The sequence below is a fragment of the Agelaius tricolor genome, unplaced genomic scaffold (assembly GCF_023055355.1).
Source record: "Agelaius tricolor isolate 1412-34295 unplaced genomic scaffold, bAgeTri1.0.p SCAF_7, whole genome shotgun sequence".
NCBI classification, from domain to species: Eukaryota; Metazoa; Chordata; class Aves; order Passeriformes; family Icteridae; genus Agelaius; species Agelaius tricolor.
Window position 1 is genome coordinate 31356491 of NW_027269267.1, and position 27246 is coordinate 31383736.

General features: G+C 41.1%; 1 protein-coding gene across 1 annotated transcript in view; it reads left to right on the top strand.

Annotated features, from left to right (window-relative positions):
- AFF3 (ALF transcription elongation factor 3) overlaps nt 1-27246 on the top strand; it is a 329019-nt gene that overhangs the window by 198003 nt on the left and 103770 nt on the right. Inside the window, exon 7 of the mRNA XM_071430804.1 lies at nt 4518-4569. Coding sequence (XP_071286905.1) covers nt 4518-4569 — 52 coding nt within the window. The remainder of the gene's footprint in view (nt 1-4517; nt 4570-27246) is intronic.

Here is a 27246-nt window from a genome sequence, read left to right on the forward strand (position 1 = left end):
GACAAACACACTGGCTGAGCTGAGGGCTTTGTAATGACTTCAGAGGCCACAGTAGTTGGCCAGCTTTGGTCCTAGCTGAGTATTTTCTCCTTCCAGCACTTGAATAAAATAGGTTGTTCTGCAGATTTAATGAAACCTGCGTTCCTGTGTATTACAAAATTGATCCTATGACCTTACAACTTTTCCCTGCTTCTTACTCCTGTGGTCTCTGATCCCACTTCACTTCCTATTGTCCCATCCCTCCTACATCCCCATACTCCAGTTTCTCCTCTCTTCATTCATCCTGCCCAGCAAAATCTGCAGCTGGGCAGAAGCTACACTTGGTACTGCCTAGCTGATGGCAACCAAACAGAAGAACAGCTGGACCCATGCAGAAATATTTTCTTCATTGGTGGCAAAAGCTAGGGTCACCGTTGGGTGCCCAGACATGTTTTCTAACATCACAGAGTTTGACTACCTCTGAGAGGTGTATCCATGAGAATTCCTGTTGAAGTGCTGGAATAAGATATCAGATAAAACACAGTTAGAATGAGATACAGACTTTACCAGTCATGTATGTCAAACTCAAGAGAAACTTGGGAAAAATTTATTCAGATGTGTGGTGGGTTGATCCTGACTGGACACCATGTGCCCACCAAAGCTGCTCTATTACTCTCCTGGACACAGGAGAGAAAATACAACAAAAGGATCATGGGTGGAGATAAAAACAGGGAGACAGCACTCACCAGTTACTGTCATGCGCAAAACAGACTCAACTTGAGAAAATAAATTTAACTTATTACCAATCAAATCAAAATAGGACAATGAGAAACAAAACCAGACTTTAAAAGCACCTTCTCCTCATCCATCTCTTCATCCTGGGCTCAACTTCACTCCCAAATTCTCTACCTCCTCCCCACCAGCAGTGCAGGGGACCAAGGAATGGGGGCTGCAGTCAGGTAATCAAATCACACCTGGTCTCTGACACTCCTTCCTCCTCAGGGAGGGGGACTCCTCACACTCTTCCCTGCTCTGGTGTGTGGCCCCCCCCACATGAACTTCATGAACTTCTCGTGAGCCCCTCCCACAGGTTTGCCTCTCATAAACTGCTGCAGCATGGGTCTCTCCTCCTCAGGGAGCAGTCCTTCAGGAACAATCCCACACAGGGTCACAGGTCCTGCCAGCAAACCCACTCCAGTGTGGGCTCCTCTCTCCATGGGTCCACAGGTCCTGGCAGGAAATATTAGCAAATTACTCTGTGAGAAAGAACTCTAATGGTTAATGTATTGTGTTATCCAAGTGCATATCTTCAGAGTCCCAATTAGCTGTTTTTCCCCATTGCACCCTGAGCTTCTTTGGAGTGGCTCTTGAGCCTGTCATTTGCAGTGGTTTTACTGCAGCTGCCAACATTGTCTTTCTCATGGATAGCATTTGCATTTCTGTCATCCTTCCCTCACAAGGAAATCAAAGCATTTAAAAACTCATAATGGCTGAAATTATTCAACTCCATCACAATAAATATCATTTATCCCTGTTACCCAGAAAGGGAAATTTAATCTGGTTGAGTGATTCACCAAAATTCCAACTAAGAGGAGAAAACTCCTTTTCTGGCCACCCACTATTCAACAGGGGAATCCTACAAAAGTTCATTTGAAATTTATTTTGAAATTTGAGCAAGCTGGACACATCTGCTTCTATCTAAAAAGGTTGGGTAAGAAGTTGTGTGTGATGAGGCAGAAACTAGCAAAAACCTCCCAGTCCTGTGGCTAAGGATCTGTGGACTGACTGTTTCCACTGTGTGTTTTCTGCATACACCCACTGACACACACCTGTTTCAGGAGACATAACTCAGTGCTTAGCATCTGAAATAAAATGTGCTAACAGCAATCCCATAGCAAGGTGGGTAGCATGTTCTTTGTTAATTACAAAAAGGCTAAGAAAAACAATGGTTCACACAAATTTGCCCATAAGAAGCAGTCAATACTAGAGAAAATTTAGCAGTTCAGCAAATGCCAGCCTCCCTCAATGGTACCTGCATGCATTTGACAGGTTACATGAAAAAATCAAAAGCAAATCTTAATTTGGCCACAAGTCAGTGTAAAAAAAGCCAAGTTATTGTAACAGGTAATTACCTTTTACATACCCTTATCCAAAAATATTATCTGTACCGTATCTGTGACATTCACCTATGCTTAGGCTATACACATTTGTAAAATTTCCACATTTCAGTCAAGTGAGAATGAAGTTGGTAAGAACTGATAAAGCATTAATGGCCAGATTTTCTACTCTGGTAGGCTGTACTGATGCATTTCTACCATCTGTACAGGCTCTGTCCTTCCTCTCCACACAGAAGTATGTTAAGTGACAATTAGCATAAAAGCAGCTATAAATGCTTACAGTAGGGTAATCCATTAATATCCAGTTTGGCTAAATCACAGACATTCTGTTTCCTCACAGTACGTATGCTGTTTCCCTCATTGCTGCATTAACATACATTGCTGAAAGTAGAACTGATGTGAACTCTGCTGGCAAAGCACTCAGGAATCCGTATTCCCTCTCACACTCAAACAGACCAGTGTTCATGGTAATAATTCATCACTTAGAAAAGACCCAAGTTACAAATAGGAAATCTTTGAATATATGCCAACTGTTACTGTTGGTTTCTTGTTCCAAATTACCATGATGCAGATGAGCTCCAGGGCTCCAGGCTCCGGAAGGCTGACAAACATAGATTGTAGCAACAGCTTCCTAGCCAGCGAGTTCACCATCTGGATATACTTTCTGAGGTCTCTGCTGAAAGTGAAGGGTGACCTAGAGATTATGGAGTGGATGTGTTCCATCCTGTGTGGATGCCCTGCTCATGCCTAAATTTTAGGTGGCTTTAGCTGTCCTCTTATAGTGAATACTGAGCTTTCCTAGAGGTTCATGTAGGCATTGGTGGTTTTGAAGTCATACAGTTTTCCCCATGCTATTCTGTAAAGTTTAGACACCTCAGCTGCACAGACACAAACCCTACCAGAAGGGAGGATGACATCTAAAAGCACTGTGTCAAGGTATTTGAGATACTCAGAACTTCCACTACAAGTCAGCTACCTCCAGAAGGTCACCGTCTAGAGTGTCCTTCAGCTTCCTGCTGTACAGCAGTGGAAGAACACTGGTAGCAGAGTCCTGCCTCTTCTGAAGGCAAGAGCAAGTTTTCCAGAGGTGCCCTTACAGCTGCTGCTCTGTGGAAACTGAGGCTGAGGTCTTTGTCAGCAGCAAATAGATGATGTGTAATGCTCATGTGCATGGACTAGGTATCCAACACCCACTCAACTCAACAAGCAGCACATCAGGCAACACCAAAACAACCTGATCAAAATAAGAATTTCTCACGGTTTTTTCAGGAGGAATAGGTGCATTTTGGCTTAACACAGCTCATTATATGGTAATGGAGAAAAACACATCCATCAGTAAACCAGTCACATTCAACCTCTGTGCCTCCTTGTCTGCTAGGCAACATAAACTCACGTGTAGACAGCTATTAGCATCCAGCAACACACAAGAGCAGCAGCATCTGCACACTCACTAGGCCCAGGATTCAAGTTCAAGGTGGTTCAAGGAGAGTAGCTTACCCTCTAAATCCATGGTAGAGCTACACAGAAATCTTACACTGGAGTGCAGCTCCCTCAGGTTACTCAGAGAACATTAATTACAGCAAACATCAGCCTTGCTGGTTTTTGGCAGGCAGTAGAAAGGAGGGAGAAGGACTGTGCCTGGCTCAGCAGAAGCAGCGCCACCCCACCTGCCAGCAGCCTGCCTCCCACTGTCTGTGCTATGTTACTAAGTTGTGCTGGGCAGATACATTATTTTGGACCCGGGATGGGGATCATCACAAGCTAGCATACCAGAACCCACATGATCCACAGGGAAATGTGGAGAGGCATCCCTTGGGCCTCTGGTGCTTCCCAAGCATTTGGGTACTTGGCGTCTCCTGGCATTGAGAAGTCAAACATAGCAAAGAGCGCTTCCCCAGCCCCCACCTACAGAAGCTAAAGATCAAATCCCTAATGTGTCAAAATGAATGTGAACCAAAATATACACTGGCAGAACTGTGCCCTGATCATTGCCTTACTGTCCCCTGCTAATACTGTTTTGCTTTGTATGAAATAATTACTGTTCCTGGAGCAGGGTTCTGGAGCAAGTGCATGTTGTATGGAGTACAGTCTCAACAGCAGAGCTGTAGGGCCCTAGAGAAATCCTTTCCATTGCTCCAGGGTCTGCTCTCCCTGGTAAGGTCTGTGTACTCTAAGCACCTCCTCTTGTGGAGTTTCTCTGCCTACATTTACAGAGCACTTGTCAGTGACGAGAAGAGTCAAGTCAGGATTGACTCCCTGCTTGCAAATGCTCCAGCAGTGCCCCTGTGGTTGCCTCCACAGCTGTCTGTGTGTGTGGCAGGAGTGGTCAGTGTTAGCAGTGAATAAAGCGTTGATGTGTCACATCTGAGCAGTTTTCATACTGACCCATTTCTGATGTCATTTTCTTCTTCTCTTTTAAAGGGAAAAGTGATGTAGAGCCAAAGACCCCAGAGAAAAGCGCAACCCATACATCGTAAGTCACATTTGCGTTTAAGATTGGAGAAGGCAGCTGTGTTTTTATCAGATCTGTTGGGCAAAATAGAATTTGTTTGTTTTCATTAAGATAAAGCTCTTTCACTGATGCTTTTCGTAAAACGGCTTTTTAGATAATGACTAAACATTAATTATTCCTAGAACTTCTGCATGCTAGTAAGTCAGCAATCCTTGCAAGTGAAATGGCTCCATATCACACTGAATAGATATGAGATTATTTTTGTGGGTGGGCAAGGCTGGCCTTTAGAACCTTACTTCAACATTACCTTAATGCTGCTGGAGTTTGTCACACTTGCTAAAAAACATCATGTCACATATGCCTTTGATGTACTGATGTAATTTTAAAAGACTGCAGTCTTCAGCTTCACCTCTGAATAACTTGAAATCCAATTACAGTTATCTCTGGTCTCTCACGATTTTGTTGCTGTTTTTGAATTAACGAAAGAAGTCAAGAAATAGATAGGAACAGGCACTTGTAATATATCAGTGTTCACTTTCACTTTAGTGCAACAATAGAAGCTTTTACCATTTTTTACTCTAGTATACAAAAGGCTGAATTGTTTTGCCAACATCAACCAGTCTATGAAACAGATGGGCTGCAAGCTAAAAAAAATTTAAAATAGCATCAGTCTTCCAAACTAAGCAAGATAAGTGAATTCTTTTAATAACTACCAGGCAGGAGCATTATGAATTTCTGCAAAATCATTCACCTTTTTAATCCCATTTTAGAGAGAGAAGTTCTTGTAACACTCAGTCATGTGAGTTTTAGAGTGCATCTGACCCATAATTTATGTTTTCTGATTCCTGTTATTTAAATTCAGAGCATTATATCATGTAAATCTCACAAGGTGTCACCATTTGTTACATGGCCAAAAGTAGTCACAGAAGGAGGTACAATAACAGTGATTTATTGTGGGACATTTTGATTTCTGCTGCAAATACGCATTAAAAATCTTCTGGAAATTAATCTGGGAAAAGATTTGACACGGTGTAAGAAATGGCTTGTCCTGCAGATTGTGTTGTGGAATGTAATTATAGTATGCAAGCACATTTAGGCAAACTTATTAAATGAATTAAGCATTAGCAACCTTATGCCTTCTGATAGCATGATTGCTGGGAACATTTAATAGAATGATTTCAATAATTATCATTTTTAAAAATAATATTGCAATAAAGACCAAAAGAAGAAGGGTTTTAATGCCATCTGGAGGTATTTTGGAGAAATGAACGCATTTATTTTTCCTGATATTAGCAATATGTAAAACACAAGCCATCCTCCACAGTGTTTTTTCTAGTTAGTATTTTATTGATGAGGAATGTTCTTTTCTTCTGCATTAGATTAAAATCCTGTAAGATTTCTGAACCACAACAGTGGTATCTCTGAACCCAAAATACGGGTTCAGAGGTACATCCCAATATGGTTATGGGTTGGATTTGAGACTACATACTGGGTGATACAGTGTGTCAGAATCTGGTTAGGTGTGACAGGTTCCTTGCCTAAGAAGAGATCTTGGTACCTTCTGAAACTGCTGTCTACTAGATACAGTATATTTCTAATGCTTACCTTTAAATTATTACTATGTTCTAAGGCTACCCCACAGCATACATTGGTTCACAGAAAATTTTTAGTGGCAGAAACAACTTGTTACTGTTGATAAATTACTGCATTCAGGAACCAGAGGCCCCTCTATTTAGGGAAATTCCATAGCAATGGAGGCAGGAGAAAAAAGAGGAGATGAGAAGAAGGGAGCCAACAAGTGTTGTGTCAAAAGAGAAGGAAGAAAGTGGGACTGATACAGTTAAGTTGGAAAAGGAATTGCTAACATCAAGTTTTCAGAAAGAGATAAAAAACTGGGAACAGTAGAAGAGAAAACCAGAGATCAGAAACTGAAGACAAGTAAAAGCCATTAGCAAACTAAAGATGTACATGTTGCTCAGAGGGCTGGATCTGTGAGCGTTAGTGAAGGAAAGTAACTCACGCTGATATTTAGGCACACACTGATGCCCCAGTTCTCTTTATGGTACCCTGCTGTTGGCCTTTCCTAGGTTTCTTCTCTTTTCCACCATCTTTTAGGACAGCTTTTTATCCCTGGTATCTCAGGCAGTCACAAATACAGAATTCTTCTGCTCTTTTGGGGCTGCAGCAACTCGCACCTGCGCACACGATGCACAGCCAGGAGAACCTGGAACGCACACCTGCACACGGGGCTGTGAGCCTGTGTGCCTGGTCTCTCTGCAGATGGGTGTTCTCTGCCCTGATGCACATGGAGAAGACCATGCCTGGGCAAGAGCTCCAGCAGTGCCCAGCTGGAAGCCTCAGGGGTGTGCAAGGGGCAGGAATGCTGCCAGGGTCCCTGTGGGTAAAAAGCCTGTACCCTCTTGCAAGGTGTCACTCCTTTCAGAGTGTCAAAGGAGCCCAGCTGGCATCTCCTGGCAGGGGTGCTAAAAAGGAGCAACAATGATGTAGGAGAGAGATGGCACGTTCAGGCCTGACATGGGGAAACTGTGGATGCACCTCACCATGAATCAGCGTTTCCCTGTGAAACAGGAACAAACAGCAACAAAAAAACCTCCCCCAAAGTCATGTTTGCCTAGAGGAAAACTACAGAAAATATAGGGAGGATTAAATTAATGTTTTTTTCTTGAAAATGTATTTTTTATTTTCCTCAGGCATGTTACAAGCCTCACACTCTAGCCAAGCTTATATGATTCAGTGGCAGTTAATTCATCCCTGGTGCAGATATACTACCTCCATCCAAACATTATTTATGCAGCTTCAAAGGACAGGTTGATTACCCTCCTGAATCAGGCAGTGAGGCGTTTGTGAACCAAGCATTAACATGACATCTCCCCTCAAGATAACCCTCATGCCTTGCCCACTGGGCTCCAGGTCCTCAAAAACAAACATAACCCTGAGACCCAGAGCCCCAGGAGCAGAGGTGCTATCTGTAATCTCCAAGAGTACACAAACTGAGAGTGCAGAATGCATAGTGCTCTGTTCAGGGGCTTTGGGTACAGGAATCATTTGGAACAGCATTAAGCACAGGGGCTTTTCCTGTGTGTCTAACTCCATAGATAGACTCATTATGGCCTAGCTGTCCACTGATAATAATATTAAACATTAAAAAAATAGTAGGCATTAGATGATGCATATTAATTGATGCAGCATCCTAATGAGGCAGATGAATAAGGGCAGTTATTGCAATGCTAAGGATAACAGAGATGGGTCTAGGAGAATAAGACTGATGGAAAAGTGGAAAGGAAATCTAAGCAGAACTGTATCGTTTTGCACAATATTCCTATGGCTTTCACTGCCTTGGCATTCCCAATAATCACCTGAGCTGGCACTAAAGAATTGCAATAAAAGGTGCAAACAATACAGAAGTGTTAAGCTGTCTGGAGTCTTCCCCAGTTGATTCATGTTCCTTGTAATTGAATGCTTTTAAAGCCATGAGCATTCTGTATTTGAAGGGGTTTTGTTGTCATTGTACTCAATATATATAGCTCTCTATGGGTCATATGGTTATAGCTTTGCTGAGCATTTCCAAACTTTTAGGACTGATCAGAGATATCTAGTGATGCTTTGTTCTTTTGGTTTTGCGATCAGAGGGTCAATTTTCAAGGGTCAGAAAACTTTCACAAATTTTGTTTAAAAAACCTAATTTTTATTAAAATTCTTTCCCCTCCCCATGTTTTTACCACCAGAGTCTGGAGACCTGCATTAAGACATGGGCATGAATGAAGGAAGAGTGGTCTTTGGTTCTTTGATATTTGCAGTTACACGATTTTAGTCTTTCTTTGACAGATCTGTGTGTCCTTTCTGTAAGCCTCAGATTGTTATAATTAAAACTTTTAATTTTATAAAACTGCAGTGCAAGGCAAAGTGATTCCAACCAGTGCACGTGTTTCAGAGGATGTTGCAGAGCCACAGAAATGCCTCCCTGAGCTGGGGATCTGGGATCTTCCATCTTCCCACGAGCAAAATATGACAATAATTAAAAAATAGCACAAATATACAAAGTGCCCAGCGTGACTCCTGCTCTTGGAGTGACTTTCGATGTACTGTCTGTTGCAATGTTCTTCAGTACCTTTGTGTTTGTAAATGATTTCCAGTTCAGACTACCCAAGGTTAATCATGCCTGACTGTGATTCACTGCTATGCATTTACCTCGACATTTCTAGTGCACTTACTTAATGATATCAGGGTTAGCAACCAGATACCTCAGTGCTGTCTCTTTATTAACCCTCCCACAATTGTTTTCATGCTGAGCTGCTCCAGATTTTTCCCTCCCTTTTTACAAGAGAATTAACTAAGATTGAGGGAGGCTTTTATAATTTATGGCATTTGTGCAGGTTTTGTCCTTTGCTAATACTCTCTGAGAATCACAGCGATCACAGTGTGTGTATGTGTGCGTGTGTGTGTGTTTGCTTGTTTGCTTTTGCCAGGCAGAAATAGATGTTGACTCTGTTCCCTCCCTGTACTGGTCCCCAGCATCACGTGCAGAATGGTTTGCTCAGGGGGACTTCATTAACAGCACTAAAGTCAGCAGCTTCTAAGCTGCCCATTTGCAGACATTAGTGCTACAGTTTCTTGCCCATCCAACACCTGCTCATCATTCTCACCACCCTGAATCTCCTTCAGGAAGGAAACATCATGTTGGAGCAACATCATTGCTGTTCTTGCTTGATGTGACATGTTTGTATTGGCATGAGCATCGCATGTTGCGATGCATCTTTGTTCCTCTCTTGTCTTGCCTTTTGTATCTTCAGAGTGGCTTACAGTTATTCAACAGCTGAAATCACCTGCTGGTTCCCCCCTTCTGCAATGGGAAGACTGAGGCAGCAGGGCTACAAGGTGCCTGCAGAGAACAGAGAGAGCCAGTCTCAAATACAGGCACTAAGTTTGAGCAGGTGCTGCCAGCTCACCATCCAGCCCTTAGCCCTCAGGGAGCTTGTCCTCTCACATCTGGCTGACGTGGGGTCTTGACCTCAAGTCTCTCAGGCAACAAGTGCAATCTAATGGGACACTGGAAGCTGGAAGAGTAGCCTTAATCCCACCTCACTTCGCTGAAAGCCCCAGTGCAAGTTATTTCAAGTTAACCTTGGGCTTTTCCCCAGCTAAAATAATTAGACCACCGTGAAGACTATCTCATTAATATTTGTACAAAGTGTTGAAAAATGTAATGTCCTGTAAAAAATGCTGAGGATTACTCACCCAGAACAGTAAAGGAAATGGGTGGTAGTTTAAGTTTTCAAAGACAGACTTTGGTACTAAATGGCAAGTGTCCTGAGAAGTGCCACATGTAGGGAGAAAGGGAGAGCAGAAGCTGCCGCCTTTCCCAGGTGCCTGCAGACCTGGTGATCAGTGGCAGCTCCTGCCCCATCACCATTCTCCCATCCTCTCCCCAGAGTTTCAGTCTTGGGACAAGGGTCACAGTTTAAATTAGAAGGATTTGGCTTTAGTCTTGCTGAAGTGGAGGGAGAGATGGCAAATAGAGAAGGGACAAACATGCAAACTGCAGAGGAAAAAACCCTCCAGTGGTACATCTTCAATATCCTTCTCTTTGTTTGCCAAAAGAACCATGATGGATCAAGTCAACTGAACCAGAAAATAGCTAACAGATGGGCCTGGAGGACAATGGAAGGGGTGAAATCCATGCTAGTGAGGAAGCTGGTTCCAAAAAAAAAGGGCTGCACACACTTCTATGGGATATAATCCACTTTTCAGCTTTCTGATTAAGATACTGGGGCAACTTTCTAATCTCTCACAGCTCAGCTTGTGGGCATTTTAGATGGCAAGAACATCTGCTGCAGACACATCAGCCAGTGATTTGATGAAAACTCTTTTAGTAACTCCACGAGCTCTATCCAGGGCTGTCCTGGGGCACATCAATCTGCTGATGAGCCACCGATGACCCTGCTTTGCTGAGAAGCACAACTTCCAAAGGCAGGTAGCCAATATGAAATAGCACCCTTTATGATAATTTTTGGGATTTTTTTATTTCTAAAAACTTTAATATGTCAATGGCTTTTAAAGTATATCTGTGATGTTTCTGAAAGAAGTCATGCAGACCATGAAAAAAAAAAGAAAGAAAGAAAACAACCCCTCACTATGATGAATGAAGGCAGTGTTTTTCAGAGTGATGGAGGTCTTTAAAACTGCAGAAGTGAAAGTCTGGTGTTTATCCATGAACTAAGTCTCTGGCAGAAGAAGAAGGCTGGTTTCATTGCACTATTCCACCTGTTTACTTGAGCCTCAGCTTGCAGAGCTAACCCCTAACACAGCCAGATTCTCACTCTGCTCAGCCAGTCAAGCAAGGGCAGCTAAAATTTTAAAACCCTCTCCTCAGCTCTCAAATTTCCATGAAAAAGTTCCTCTTTTCTGCCCTCTTCCCTGAAATATTACCCTTAGTCCATGTACAGAGTGTTTCTCTGTGTGTTAAATATATAGACTGTTAAAAACGCAATTCTAACAGAACTTTCCACCCCCGAAAATGAAGTGATTTCACCTGTGGGATGCATCAGAGTCACTGTGGTATTGTCACAATGCTGATGTGAACCTTTCCTGCCAATTCCTAACCTTTTCTGAGCACAGATTTTTTGAGTTTACAGAGCACAATGCTGCCGATAGTTCACAAAAAACCCCTATTGTAAGTTGACACCAAGAAGTCTGTTTTCTTCAAATGCTATAAAGACATTTTTTTGGAAGACATTTGCTCACACACATCTTGACTGAATCTGTCTTTAAGGTCTACAAAGTTAAGGAGAAAGAATAAATTTGTATTACTGGTCATCTTTTTGCCATGTAAAAAATATAGACACACAGTAGTCAAAGTTGATACAAGTAAAAATAATCTTTAAATAGCACCCAAAGTCATAAAAAGATCTCAAAAATATGATCTTCCTGAAAGAAGATGAGTTGGAGCTGATTTGTTGGGTTCAGAAAGAAAACATACGGAAACCCAATCTGACCTTAATTGCAGCTGTGGCTTTCCTGGGATAAAATTGAGCTTCTGTTGATTTTGAGTCAGATCAAAAAAAGCATTATCTGAGATGTCAGCAAAAATGGGCATAGGTGAATGCTAAATAAAAGTACTACTGAGGTCTGGGGAAGTTTTGTTTGACTTAGATGGGGTGAGATAGGGCTTTCACTGTCCTATTTTTAAATGCTATCCCTCTCTTTTACCAGATATAACAAATAGCTTGCACTAACCACCCTTATGGCTCAATGAAGAGTTTTATTTATAAAGTAGCCTTGATACAGACCCTCTTATGTAGCACCTTCACCTTTACTATCTACCTGTACTCCTCACACAGTAGGGAAAAATAATTAGTTGCAGGAAACTGCCCTCATTTTGATGCCACCCTTGGCTCAAAGCTGAAGGGGAAAGTGTTTTTATGCAAGAGAAACCTTCACTCCAAAACAGCAGCTTTGTCCCATTGGAAAACTCAATATTATGCAGGGCATCATTTCTAATTTTATACCAAGTCAAAAAATGCTTCTGTATCACCAGTGTTCATTAAATGCCATTTAGAGTGAAGCTGACCAACTTAACTGGACAAAATATCATCATGCTTGAGGAAAAGTTTTTCTTTATTACACTGAGAGCATATTTTTCTCTTAGGGACTGTTTTCCTTGGACTTTGTCAATTGTAAGGGACTGATTAGGAATTTTGTATGTGTTATGTATTAGCTCAGAATGCAGTGGCTAAAGAGGAATTGCCAGGACAATCAGGAGATGCAGGTAGCTGGGAAGAAGCCTGTTTTACTGGCAATGCCTCCAAGAAGGCAGACACAACACCACCGACCCCACGGTGTATTTTCTCTCTGAAGAAAATGATAAATGGAAGCTCTGCGTCTCGCACGTTGGAGTCGCGGTGTGCATGGTGCTGGTTTTTGCTGGGCTAAAATTCCTGGTTGCCAGGGTAACACATTTTGGAAATTCTCTACCCTGGGCGAAAGCTGCTGCAACTTGAAACCCGCCGTAGCTGATGCTTGGCGGGGGCACCAGCACTGCTGTGTGTGGGGGGCTGCTGGCTTTGCCCAGGGCTTTGGGGCAGGGAAACAAAACAAAATGGGTCCAAAGGAAGAGAAGAATGATTGGGAGTGTTCAGTACTTCCAGACTTCCAGGATGTCATGACCTGATTATTTTCTCCACACCATGTGAGCCAAAGATGGGGGGGTTAGCTCATCTCAGGGCTGAATTGTGGGTGATGGGAAGAAGAGAGGTGTGTGTGCGCCTGGAGGGTGGGGAGAGGAGGAGGGTGAGAGGGGAGGAAAGAGAGATACAGGGTTCTGGCCACCTGCCAAGAAAAATAACTAACATTTTGCAAAAGAGAAATCCTAAGACTGAGGTCATAGTATGGAAAAAGTCTGTTTCACAGACTCTTGAGCCTGAATACAGGCCAAGTTTTTTAGGGGGTTTTTTTCCCCCTAAATGCAGGCATCCTATTAACATTTGAACACTAAAGCTCGTCCAGGAATGGAAAGATTTTGGTATCTGAAGTGCCTTAGTTTTATACTTTATTGGTAGACAGATATAATTTTTTAATAACAAGAAAGTGAGATTCTGAATGAGAAGCTCCCTCATTTTGCAATTAACTTATTTTATGATTATGAAGAACAAATTAAAGGAATCTAAAGAAGCGCCTGTTTCTCCCACAGAGTGACCAACTCGAAAAAAAGAGACATTTCAAGCTTGGTGGACAACTTTTTATTTGCCATGCAAAATACAAAAAGATACTGAAACCTGAAATGATGAATTTTCCTGTGTGGAAAAGTCTGACTGTTCAGCCATGAATAGCTATGATTTTTTTAAACCTTTATAGTGGCAGGCTGGGAGTTTCATGACAAATTACTTTTCATACCTAACTAAACAAATTGTTGAAGTTCTTCTGCCTTAATCTTTGGATTTGGATTAAAAGTCAGAGTGTGGATATTTTTTAACTGGGAAAAAATAACCCTTTGGATTTGTTAGGATGTTATTGCAAGCAAGTTTTCTGGTCTTTGATTTGCTAAGCTACAACTGGAGTCTGCCTTCCTCAGGGTAAGAATATTTCCACATTATCATTTCACCTGTGGTATTTTAAGAGGGAGAATATTATATCTCAGCATGTATCTTGGCTTTGTGCATTCTGTTCTTTGTTTAGCATGCAGACAAGCCTCATCTCCCAAAAGAGATGTGGAATATATTTATCGGCAGTTTTAGAACTGATGATAGATTTGACAAGCAAGCAGGGTGACACATTGAAGCTATCAAAGCTGGAGATGAATCAGGACAAAGGTTTGGATGAGGTATATTGTTCCTGAGATTCAAAAGGATTATACTTACTGATCATTCCAAAATCAGGGCAACTGTACCACTGACTTGCAAAGATAAAAGCTAAGTTTTTCCAAAGGGAAAAAAAAACAACCACATGGTTTGATTGGCCCACAGACCTTTTATGGCAAAATAGTGCAATTACAGCTGGCATTTCTGCATGCTGATTTTTATTAGTTTTGTAAGATATTTTGTCAGGATTCATTTGTGCTGATTCCCCCTTTCATGGAATAAACTGTAAGCAATTGTCAGTAGAGAGAAGGAGTCTCTCGACATATTTCTTCAGAGACACACTCCAGGAGGTGTGATAAATCAGGGATACTGAATTAAAACAGAACTGATCTGTTACCTGATAATCATGTGAACTTACTGTATATTTAATTGTGTTCGAATTTAGTGCAATTATGAGTAAAAATCCTGTACATCACCATCAGCTTTCCTACTATCAAAGCAAAGCAGACAAATCAGCACAAATAATATCTTTAAAGTATTTAACACCACAATACAGACAAAGAATGAGCAAATCACCCTTTTGTCCCTGGCTTGATGACCAATTTTTGTGGCATTTAAGTGGGCATAGAGGGGGCCTTCTGTTCTGAAGTCCCCCAGGGAGATGAGGCAGGCACCCAGATGTGTGACCTGTCTTGATGTAGTTCCGATGAAGGCCAAATACAGCAAAGAGCAAGGAAAGGGTCTGGGGCTGGGAACCCCAGAACATCACAGAATATACCCTCAAAAACAATTTGACATTACTCTGGTCTATACTGGTTTTAACTTTTGGTCTTAAGAAACAATTCAGATCCCTGCTCATGTAAAATCCATGTTTTCCTTATAACGTACAAAAATGTGATATGAGGCACAAACTTTAATACTTTTAATAACTGTAAGCAACAGCAATTTCTATACACTTCTATGGAAAAACAATGAAGCCTTTTGCCACAAACTGTTAAAAAAAATTGGGATTTCCTCTGTCACATGGGAAGATTTTGATCTCATAAATAATTATAGACAGGCATGATGCCTTTTAGTAGGATTTCTTTCAGTATTGTTTGAAAGATCAAGAATTCCTGTGAGTACCTAGATTTGTGCTTGTGCTGTGCTGCCCATCTCCAGTTCAGTTAAAAAGCATTTCCCTGAGAGCAGCAGGCTTTACTGAGAGCAGCCTCAGTAAAGCAAGATGACTGGCATGTGTAGAAAAAAAGGGCTTGCTACAAAGTGACTACACATGGAATGAGCAGTTGGGGAGCAGTTGGGGAAAAAAGAGGTTCCTGTGTTTGTCAGACTGGAGGTCTGCTTCTCCTGCCCATCCCTCCCAGCTGCCATCAGCACCCTGAGCGTTGTCCTGCAGCTCGGCTGTCCCAGCACAGCTCCGGTGCACAAGTGGTCCAGGAGCCAGGAAATGCACAGCCAGCCTAGGACAGATGCCCTGTCCTCTCCTGAAGAGTTTTACTCTTGCAGGCTTTGCATTCAGGATAAGACAACCTCTCCCCGAGCCTTCTGCATGTATTTCATTACTGTCTAGGAGTGGCTGGCTGATGCCACTCTTCAGCAGGCAAGCTCTTGTGAGGAGCCCTGCTGCACCCACAGCAGCATCCAATGACTGATGCTGAGCAGGCAGGAGTCAGGGACCAAATTGCAAGCTCTGAAGCCTGGGAGACAATGGAATAAAGAGAGAAGGGGGAAGATCAGAGGTATGGTAACAGAAGACTTGTCATCCAGGATTTTAGGGGTTTCCATTACTATATGTAACACGTAAGACTAAACAAGTATAAAGACACACATAATACATAAACAGTGAGAGGTGGGCTGAAAGCTGAATGCTAAAGGTAGGATTTGTAGAAGGACCTATAATACTGATATTATTCCAAATTTGTATATATTTCCCTCAGAAAAAAGTAGGTGGATTACTTAATAACCATCATCTCCAGGCCTTGTGAAAAGATTATATAAAGCAACAGCACTCCTTTTAAAATTATTTTGATTTATCTTTATCTAACAGAAATGGCCAAGTATCTCTTTAGCATGATGCCATTTGGCTCAATGACATTGCAGAGCTATGAATTCAGTATGAAAATAACAACTCTTTCTGTGCACTGAAGAACATAAAAGTTCAGATGCCTAGCTGCAAAGCAAATACCTCCTGCTCAAGCCACTTATGTTTTTCTACTTGAGAGAAATTAAAATCTCATCTTATTTCCTTGCATGCTCTTGTCATCCACTCAGATTTTTATTCAAATAAATCTCTGGTTCTTTTCAAAGAATGTCTTCTGTGTGAGTTGCATTAGCTTTAAGGACTCACCAAGAACAACATGGTCCAAGCTGACACTCTCCCATCAGAGAAGGAACTGTATGAATCTTATCCTACAATTCTGCAGCTCAGTTAATTAAGTACTTGATGTCCTAAGAAGCTGCTGCCTCCCAAAGCCAAGGAGAGGAAGCTGCCAGACCCTGTTTCCATCTTTGGCCACCAGACCCAGTGACGTTCAGAGACTTTCCACCCATCACACCATGTTACACAACTCTTCCCCTCTCCCCAGCCCGAGTGTTGATGAAATTAAGTAGCATGAAAAATTAACCCCACTGTTGTTGTAATGCAGCTGGGTAATGTGTGGCCTCATTTGCTGCTGCTTTGGTAGTGTTTGATGCTTTGGTAGTGTGGCACTGTGAATGGGCAGAGGGGAACCCAGTAGAACAAACGCAGGGAACAGCGCCAAAACCCTACCTACTCTCCAGGTATCCTTGGGCACCTTAGGCCCAATGCAGACTATGATTGCTGATTTCTCTTTCCCTGCCTTGTTACTTGCTGTCATCCTTCGCCATCCACCCCTTCTGCTTTTTTCCCTTCAATTTCTTCCCTGCTGCAACCTTTCTGTTGTTTTCCTACCATCGCATTCCTGGTTTTGTCAGGATTCATCACCTGCAGCCTCATTTCTTATTGTTTTTCACCTGTGTGAGACCTCCCATTTTCTATTTCTTTTTTACAAAGCATGTCTCCATGTCTCCTGAAAAACAGAAAAGAAATAGAGAGATGTATGTAACAAGGGATACAAAAAATACACCCACAGTAGCTCAGATTTCTGGATTAGTGCATATCATCATTTGCCTCCTTTCTCCCTTGATTTTTTCCATCATGTCATCTCTGTTTAATGGTAAAGACTAACTTTTAACTCTTTTGTCAGGTGCTTGTTATTGCCCCAATCTTCCTTTAGGGTACATAGTTTTTCATTACTTCTCTTTCAAGAATCACACAAGAAAAAGAAAATAAAAAGAGAGAGAGAGAGATTAATATGGAGAAAAGTTTTACTTAGCTACAAAATGTTTTCCTTTTATAACTTTAGCCATGATTGACAGATAGGTTTATTTAATCAAATTGCCTTTTCTGACAGTGTATTATTTAATGAGGGAGTTCTCTTTTTTTGATTGCATAGGAAGTGTGGAAGCATCTGAGAATTTCTGATGTGCTATTTACTTATCCATTATGTTGGGAATCAGTGTAATTTCAATGTCAGCAGTGGAATTAATAACCATAACTGTTATCTGTCACAGAATGATCTATTTGGGGATTTTCTCAGCAAACCAGGATATATCCCCTTCCTTACACCACAGAAGGAAGTTTTAAAAAATAAGTCAAATTTGAATATGTTTTGGTTTTGATTATCCCTTCCAGGCTAATGGTAAAGGCACATATTTTTGGGCTTTAATTCAGCATGGAGTCACTGATATTAAATCCTTTAGCAACATAAATTATCCCTACTCTTTTTTCCCACTATTTATTTCACTCTGTTTCTCAAAAACATCTGTCAAGGATGGCTCCCCATTGAAGTGCACCCTCTCTTCACAAAAACAAAAACAAAAAAACCAAAAAAACATCCAACAAAACAACAACAACAAAAAAAACCCAAAACCAACCAAAACCCCACCAACAAAAGAAAACAAACCAAAAAATCCCTGACACTCTAGTTTTCAGAGATAAGAAAAAAAATCCCTTTTTGGCAGTAGTGTGAATTTGTTCTGACTTTGTTCTGGTTTTGGTGTTGTACTTCACCATGTGAAAGTAGGGGAGTGCCTGAGCAGAGAAATGGAATTCCATGAGAGAGGCAGAGAGGGCCCAAATCTGGTTCTTCTCTCTTGAGGTTATGTGCAGCCTCACATAAGTAAATAACTGATAAATGAATAAAACCTTTCAACTGATACATTTGATAAGCACCAAGACTTTTTATATGACTCCAAAGTAAGGGCAGTAACTATTAAATTAATTGCTTTTTAAATAAAACACATAAGAGAAATTTTTAAATCCTTCATTGTTCCTAAAAGTGTTTTAGTGCCTCATTAATTCTTGATTAGCCTGGTTGTTAAGAGGCCATTATTATGTGGTAATAAGGTGTAGGAAATTACCTCTAGGACTATAGTCAAGTCACACAGACCTGCTATAGTTAGCACCTCATCAGGTGCTCAGACCAAGTGCCAGTGGTGTAAATCAGGGCTGCCCTGCCTGGTGGTGGGGCTCAGGGTGCTGCTCCTGTGTGATGGGATGTTAGCTGAGATGAGGTGAGTCCTCTGGACTGAGAAGTCCTGACAAAATATGATCCTCTCAGCAGCCTCCTGTCCTTCAAGGGCTTGCCAGTCTTGCCTTTGGCAGAACAGGAAAACTGCTATAAAACAGTGGAATAAAATTATTTTGCAATTACACTCATTTAAGTAATTTAAAATATGCCTGAAGCTAGTGCAGATGAAAGTTCACTCTTTGCTGTATGATTTGTTAGGTAGAGTCAGAGGAGATTTGGTGCGAGTCCAAGAGAATATCCCCAAACTAATGACCTCTTCAGGTCATTAATATTTCTTTTGAACACACAGTCCTTCTCAAAGCCTGCACAAACATTGGTAAAGCTAATCATTACTACCCTTTTACAAATATGAAAATGAGCCTTGGGGGCTATTTTATTGGGATTTGATGCAACATTAATCAGCATTCTATGGAAAATATGTCTATGTCCTAGCTTGCTTATTTATTTTTCAATGTGCATTATTTTATTTTTTTTCCCTAAATCTCTTTGAGGTTGGTGAGCTAATGCTCACCGTACATTATACAGCTCCCATTCATTACCTGTCCAGGGGGGCAATGTGATGCAGCAGCATCACCATCTTTGAAGAGCACTGAAGGTGCTCCAGCCAAAACCACAAAGCTCAGTGTCCTCAGAGGAGGGAGAGCAGGGCTGGTGTGGCCATATTGCCCAGGAGTGATGCCCTGCAGGGTGTGCCAGTGCCTGCTCCCTGACCTCCTCCTACAGTGGATATCAAAAGGGCACTCACACCTCAGGAGTGCCATCAGAGCAAAGATGCAAAAGGCTCATGTTGTGCCTGAAGTCCCAAAATGGGGTTGTCACCTGGGTTTCAGTCCCAAATATCCTTGTTTGCTGTTAAATAGCTAGACACAGTTCTGTGTGCTTTTGCCCAGGTCTTCAACATTTTTAAGCCCCTGGTGTGGTTTCTTGGGGTATGTGTGACAGTGTCCCTCACCCCAGCCCTGAGTGCCATCCCAGAACTCCTCAGGGACTGACCCTGAGCCACAAGCAGCTGGGGAAGAGCCCCTCCCATGTCTCCATTTCACCCTTTGCAGGCTCAGAGCTGGGGCTGTGGGACAAAGTCTCCATACTTGGTGTTTCAGCTGCATCAGAAGAAGCCTCAAGACCTGTGCATGGGAAGGTGCTGCAGGCTATGGGCACCACTCCCCCTCATTCCCAGAGCACCCCAGAGGGCATGGCCATCCTTCCAAGCTCATTTTCAGCCTGTCCTTCTCACTGTGACGAAGGACACCCTCAGTTTGGCACTGTGTTTGGCTGATTTTGGGTGTGCTTGCCTGCCTGCTGGGTCACTGCCATGGCAGTGACAGAGTCAGGCCCCACAGAAAGCCATGCTGCTGATGCCTTGTGGAGGTTGACCCAGAGCAGAGGCTACACAGAGTTAAACAGTAAAGTAGGTATTTATTAGAAAGCCTCAATGGATACACCTTGGGCAGCACAAGAGCCCAGCCAGGGCTACATCCAAGATGAACCCAAAATGGTCACAAAATGGGTGACTGTCATGGGGTCCCATGCTTTTATAAGTTCTGGTCCATTTGCATATTGGAGTTAATTGTCCAGTTATAGCTTTAGCTTATGAAGTCCCATCCTTCTTGTTTTCCTCTCTTCAGTCCACTGTTGTTTGTGCTCTTGGGCCTGAGATTTGGATCATTTGTTCTTGTTCCCCAGCTAGAGAAGGAATTCTTTTGTCTACCTGCTCTGTGAAGAGAGTTTACTGTCCCCTAATATGAAGCTCAGAAGTACACACTAAAGCAGTACAGAATCTGGAAAATATGAAAGCTAAAACCTGAGGCACCACCAGCAGCAGAGCCATCGCCATCAGACAGGCAGTCAGAGACCATCACCCCAGCTGCAGTGACATCCCACACACAGCCCCAGTGGTCCCAGGCAGGGCTGCAGGAGGCATCTATCTGCTGCTCCTTTCTGCTGAAATGTATTTTTAATATCACATGATAATAATTAGCAGGCCAATTGTCATAGCTATTACAAGGATGGGGGGAAAACTCCACCAAAAAGCAAGTATTTAAAGGCCACTTCTGAGTGCATTTCAGATCTCACAAAAACTACTGGAAGAAACAACTACAGCCCAAACCACAGACTTTTAGGAGTTAATAATGACATGAGCGTAGCAGTAAAGAACATCAAGAGTTAACAGTCCCAGTGTGATAAAATATTTAATCCTAATCTAAACAAGCAATATAACAAATCCTTGTAAGGAATGAATGATCTCTCACATGTAGCTTAAAATAATCAAATTTTGATTTAAAATACCAAAATAGGTCAAATGTTATGGGTTTTTCTGGAAGAAATTGAAATCGTCCAGTCCAATTTTATTTTTTATTTGCAACACTCTGCAGATGAATAAATGCATTCTTTACACAAAACCCTCTTGCTCTGTATCAGGTAGGAATGTCTGTTTGCCAGAGAATTAGGGACTGTGGAGTGTTGACATATTCTGTTCCAGTAGCTCTGCTGTGCTCTGATAGAAGAGAGATTGTTATGTGGAGGAAGATACAGTTTCAGCACCTCTTCACCTCCCCACCTTGGCTTTGGCTTTCTTTCACTTAAAATCTCCTCCTAGTGCAGGCTCAAAGATGAAGTAGAGAGTGAACAGTGTGAGATGTTGGGTCTCAGGCACATCTGAGGCAGTGCCCATCCCAGCAGGACCTGGAGTTTCTGTTCTGGCTGAGCAGTGACTTTGTTTAAAAGCAGTGAATCTCTTTGCCTCTATTTCCTCTTTCTGACTGCATGAGAATTATCATGGGTTTGCTCACTTTTGATTTGTTAGGGTGTTGGGAAATGTACCTATGCAGACATCTCTCACTAGAAAACAGTGCAATAGGATGAAGCCCAGTAGCAAATTGGTCTTGATAGGATGGATCCTGTTTCATACTAGTTAATGGTCCTGGTAACGAGGAGAGCAAGTTTGTTCAGCTAGATGGAAGAGTGAGAGAAAGTATCAATAAGAAAATTCTGACAGAATTCCTTTTTTTACTCTCTATTCTTCTTTGGAACTCCTTTCAATTGCAAATAAACTTGAAGCTTTTGAGACATTTATAAAAAGATGTAATGAGGGCTGGTTGCTGCATTTTTGGAACAGGAAAAACCTTTCTGTAGTACACTGAAAAATACACAATGATTTCTTTAGACTAATAAACACTCTGCTGGAAATAATCTAAGGGTTTGTAGAACTTCTGGAAAGTCATTTACATATTTCAAAGCTCTTTATTGTCAGTCTCCTACATTTTGCCTATTTTATTTCTTATTTTTATCTGGCATCTCTGCTGTCATCAGCACTAAAAATATTTAAGTGCCTGGTATAATACATACATCTGAAGTTTTTTCTCTTATCAGTAAAAATCATTTGCCTTGAAGGTAATATAGTGAGCTAAATTAATTGCTGATGAAACTGGTTTTACTAGAGTGACACTGATGATAAAAGTAACCCAATACATTTAGTTCAGGAGATCTACTTTTGACTATTCACAATGTTACTACTAAATTGAATTCTTCAAAAGTCAAGTGTCACTCCTTGTATATATGACTTTTTGAATATATATTGCACAATATAGACACCATATTTGCAGTTGTACTAAATTCATGTATGATTATCTGTAGGGTTTATTCTTATTTAAATATCAAACAGATAATTATCTACAGCTCTGACAATATTAAGTTCTGCATATTTTCTTTCCACACCCAAAAATACTTCTGAAATAATAGTGATTGTTTTGATTGGACTGAAGCTGACATCAAGTAATAGCAAGTTAAGTAATACTTAAAGCCATTTTTTCAAAGGTGGAGGCCATAGGTAGATCCTGTTGGGCCTACATAGAATTCTTTTCCTGGGAACTCAGTGTCAGATAACCATAAATGTCAAACATATAAACCAACCAACCAGCTATGTAACAGAGTAGATTTAAGCAAGGATTCTTTATTCCTATCTGATTCTATAAAATAAACAAACAAAACTTAAAAGCCAGCAACACAAATCCCTCCATTTCAGTCACATAGCAATCTGAGAATCCAAATCCTGTGTGCTTGGTTCATTGCAATACTTGCTCACAACCCTGCTGGGGATGTTTGCATCTATTAATGTCAGTCTGACAACTGATGACAGAAAAAAATATTTCCCTGAAAGTTTCAATTAACTGCCAATAAGAGGGGAAAAAATGAAAGAAGCCAGTAAGTATTGTGGACCCATATGAAACTCAAAACAAATCTAGGTTTAGAACTTTGCAAACAGAATTAAATTAGCTTCTGAATCAGTAGGAGTAATTGATATTTTGTTTAATACAATAAAAATTATCTGGGGTAACTGAAAATAAAAATAGTTTTGTTAATTTTCTCAGCAAAATGTAAAAGAACTACATCCAGAGCTGATAATTTCACTTAGGTTACCTTACTCCTGACAGAGCTTGGGCAGCCTTGTTATAGTACTAGATACAAGCATATTTCAAAGTAATGTTTTTGAAAGCAGGAAAAAAAAGCACAGCATTTCATAAATGTTGCAATTTATAATTTTATGTAGAATTTAAACTTCTTTAGTTATTTAGGGAAAAGCATTGCTCAAATCTAGCAACTGCCAAGCATTTTGGCTGGTCCTCACACTGTTCCTCATGGTTAAACTGTGTTAGAAAATTGCCCTCAGCTCTAAATCCCTCACAAAAGATTCTAGTCAGTCTTGTCCATGCTTGAGCCGTTGTGAAAAATTATTGTTGACATTTTTCTTGAGATGATTCAACATTTCCAAAGCTTTAGGATGGCAGAAAGCATTATCAGATATCATTTAGACTTCCAAATGAATATTTTTTATGTGATGGTTGTGGTGGTTTGCTGCTGGGTGGTAGAAGTTGGCAATCAGAATACAATTGTGCCTAATTCATTTTTACACAGTATTCCTATTAGTTAAAATAGGCTACTTCTTTTCAATTCTTTACAATTTCTTTGCAATTTCTTTACAATCCTGACATAGGATTTTTGATTGATTTTTTCTCAGAAACTGCCAACATGATACTGCCAGCATGCCAAGCTGGTGTCCAGAAGAAAATTTAAGAGCAGTGATAAAAGGAAAGGATAAAATAGAAGCACTTCTTGCAAACAAGGGTTTGTAATAGATATTCTGACATTATATGAATGATGAGGGATGGAAAATTCATAAGGTTGTGTGGAAGTGCAACACACACTCTGAGCATAGAAGACTGACCTATAACTCATAAGATAGTGTGTTTCAAGTGAGTTATGAGAGTTGTTCCCTGGTGTATATTTAAAAAGAGACATTAGAAAGGAGATATAGTGTGGTTTACTGTTTGAGAGCTAAATTCATAATTTTTTCCAAAGGGTATTTTTTAGAAAAAGGACTTTTTATTTTCTTTTTTTTTTTTAATACATACATATTGGAGTGCAGGTGGTGTATTTCTGCACAGCATGTGCATCTGAATGCTGGGAATAAAACTCTTCTCATCCACGGAGCAGCCCTCAGCTGACTATTTTTGCTGTTGCTATGACCAAAGGAGATTATTTCTAAGAAAGAGGAATAGCCAATTATGCATCCTAGAAGGGGTTATCTCAAAGTGAAACAAGCAGGCTAGAAGCACTTGGTGGCATCAGACCCCAGGACAACTGGGGGAAAACCCCTCCTCAGTGGAGCTGCACAGCACAGTTTGAATTGATGGGACCCTACATGAGCACCCATCCCTGCACTGCTGCTTACTGCTCCGTGGGAAGCAAAGGAATTCTCTGACCACTGCAGCTCACACATGTGTTGTGTTCATGGCCATGTTCAAGGTGCCAGTGCCAGCCTCCACCTTCCCTGACTGTGCAGAACTTGTGCCCCAAGTCCTGGAGCTCCCTTAGCAGCTCCTTCCCTCTCTCCCTTCCCCCTTCAGCCCATCCTCAAGCAAACCTGAGAATTCCTGTATTTTGGTGGGACTGCTATCAGTTCAGAGATGTCTGCCCTGTTGGGATTATCTTTTCCCCAACATACCAGAAGCAGAGAGGAGTAACGAGAGCACTATCACTAATGCACCATCTCCTAATAAATTAAGCTTGGTAAGCTAAGTAACCCTGTTGGAAACACCCTGGCCATGGATGCAGCTTCAGGAGCAGAGCATTCCCTGTCTCTGAGCAGGCTGCAGGACTCCTGAGGAGCAGCAATCCATTTGCCCCATGGGGCAGAATCTGCCTGGTGTTGGGCAGAGGGCTTTGCTTTCCTTTTACAGTCTGCCTTGGAAGGAAAAAAATAATGCATTTTTCCCTGTGCCTATCTTGGCTGAAAATGAAAGGCTCTGAGAAATCTGCTCATGGGAGAGGTTTAAGCCCATTCCCACAGAAATCTCAGGGCTGGAAATTTTGACAAAAGTCACAATGGTCCCTGAATGTTTAATGCACAGAACTCCCTATGGCTCACTTCTCAGCATCGAGTGATAGCACATCACCTTGGCCATGTGTGAGCTTTCAGGTCTTTCTGCCTTTTGTTTCTTTCTTTTTTCCCCCCTTCTTGCCACACAGTGAAATTAGTTATTAGAATTAGTTATTTGACAATTTATTCTGACATTGTATTATTCCAACAATAGTGAATGTAATGGTGTGTAATTAGGAGCCAGAATATAACAGTGGTATGAAGATGATTTTCACAGCGAGATTTCTTTAAATTAAAATTTCATTACTTGAAAAGTGTCATGCTTTTGCCCTTTCCAGAGTGTGAACAGTGTCCATGAATGAAAGGGATGATCCTCAGGGATGGATAGCATGAGTTTCAGTCTCTTGCACTCCAGTTGGAGATTCTCCCAAGGCACTGCTCTTCCATAATATGTGAATCTATAAGGGCACAATATATTTTAAAGTCTCTATAAAGTGTTGATTTTACAGTGAAACTCCTTCCACTTTTGAGGAGGTGGGGTTGTTTAGGGAGCTGTCTGTGTAGCATCTGGAGTTGTGAAAAGTCTGTAGCACTACAGACCTGTCAATTTTCTATAGATTATCCTCACAGCCCATATCTTTAAATAAAACGGTATGCTTCCTTTCACAGTAGCCAACTGGATTCTTGTCTGTTTATTTTCTTCTTTTAATCATTTTTTTCTCCATCTAGTCAAATAAACTGCTAAATTCAGTGTGTATGCTATGGAACTTCATCCAAAACTCTACTGTCTCCTTCCTGACAGGGCTGACAGAGAGTATAATCACTTGTATTGTCCAGAGTACTGTTTACATAAAGGAGCAATAAATACCTGTTGAAATTTTTACTGGAGGCCTCCCAGATGGATGGTTCATTTATTATTACAGACAGGGTTTCATTTACTTAGTTATTAAAAAAAGCAGGCCGCTACAGCCCATTTATAACTATATTAAAACTAAATGAAGCTATAAGTATTGCAGACGGGACTGAGTAAAATACATTTAGTGACTTTCCAGGAAATGGCTAGGCAAAGTATTTGAAAGGAAATGCTGAAAACTTCAGGGGTCCTGGTGTGTCTTTCACAGATGTGCTTCTACTGGCTGGAGCTGCAGACAGAATGGAGGAGGTATAGTTCCCATATGTTCCTGTGCCATTCATATATTCTGCAATAGCCTCTCTGTATCGGCCAGTCAGCCATGAGCCTTTGGGAATTGTTCCTTTCCTTCTCTAGCCTTTCTTGACATGGAAAACTCCAGCTCAGGATATCCAACAAACTTCTTTATCCCAGGGACAAAATACCAACTGAATATCAACTCCAGTTACAAGAGGAGATGAAGGCACTCCATCAGCATCAATCTGTGAAGGAAAGGCAGGTTAATCAGGTGGATTGCAGAGGTCTTAGTTTGGAAGGTATCACCAGAGGTCTACACCGACAGCTTTGAAAGTGGAGTAAAGATTGTAGATGGTCTTTGTGGCACTTTTCTAGCACTGATGACTTTTCACCAGACATTCTCACCCCTCCCTTGAATAAAGATAAATTGGTCAGTGAATGGGAAGCACACAGTTGCCTGTGAACCAGACCATGATTTTATTATGTCCAAGCTAGAAAAATAAAGGGCAGTCCCAATAAGGAAAGGTGGGTGTCCCAAAGCATAAGAAATTGTTGACCATAAATAGATGGGATAGAAAAGCCTAGAAACAAGGCAGCTTGAAATTTTTAAAGCAGAGTTTGTTAGGTTAGCAAAAGGCTGCATTTCCAGAATCAAGGCAAAAACCAACAAAAAGCTAGTTCAGCATCAGTGGTGAAGTAAAAGTAGTAATTAGAAAGAAAAAGCAATTTGTGCAATAGACATGAAATTTTAAATATATGTAATATGATTACATATACATGCAATATAACAGTCTAAAAAGAAAATGTAAAATACTGAATATGGATAAAAGGAATGGATGATACTAGACAAAAACTCAAGGACAATGAGAATATGATGTTTCTTAAGGTACATGAAGAACAACAATAATAAAGAAATTCTAGCAATAGCCCCTCATTAGCTGGAAGTATTAAAGCTGTAATAATGTTAGAGTCAATAAATATTTTTTTTACATGAGAAAAAGCAGGTTTTCCTATTAGACAGACAGGAAGCTGAACAGTGTCTAGAGACAATAAGTTATTTACAATCAACTACCCTAGAGAGAAGTATCTGTATGCCTCAGATCCTACATATCACCATACAGACACTGGCTGGAACACCATTGGCCAGCAAAATCTGAGGGTCATTCGTGATGTACCTTGAAATGTGGGGTAAACCTCAACCTCATGAGGACTCCAGCATAAGGACAGATGCTTGTACTGCTGGGGATT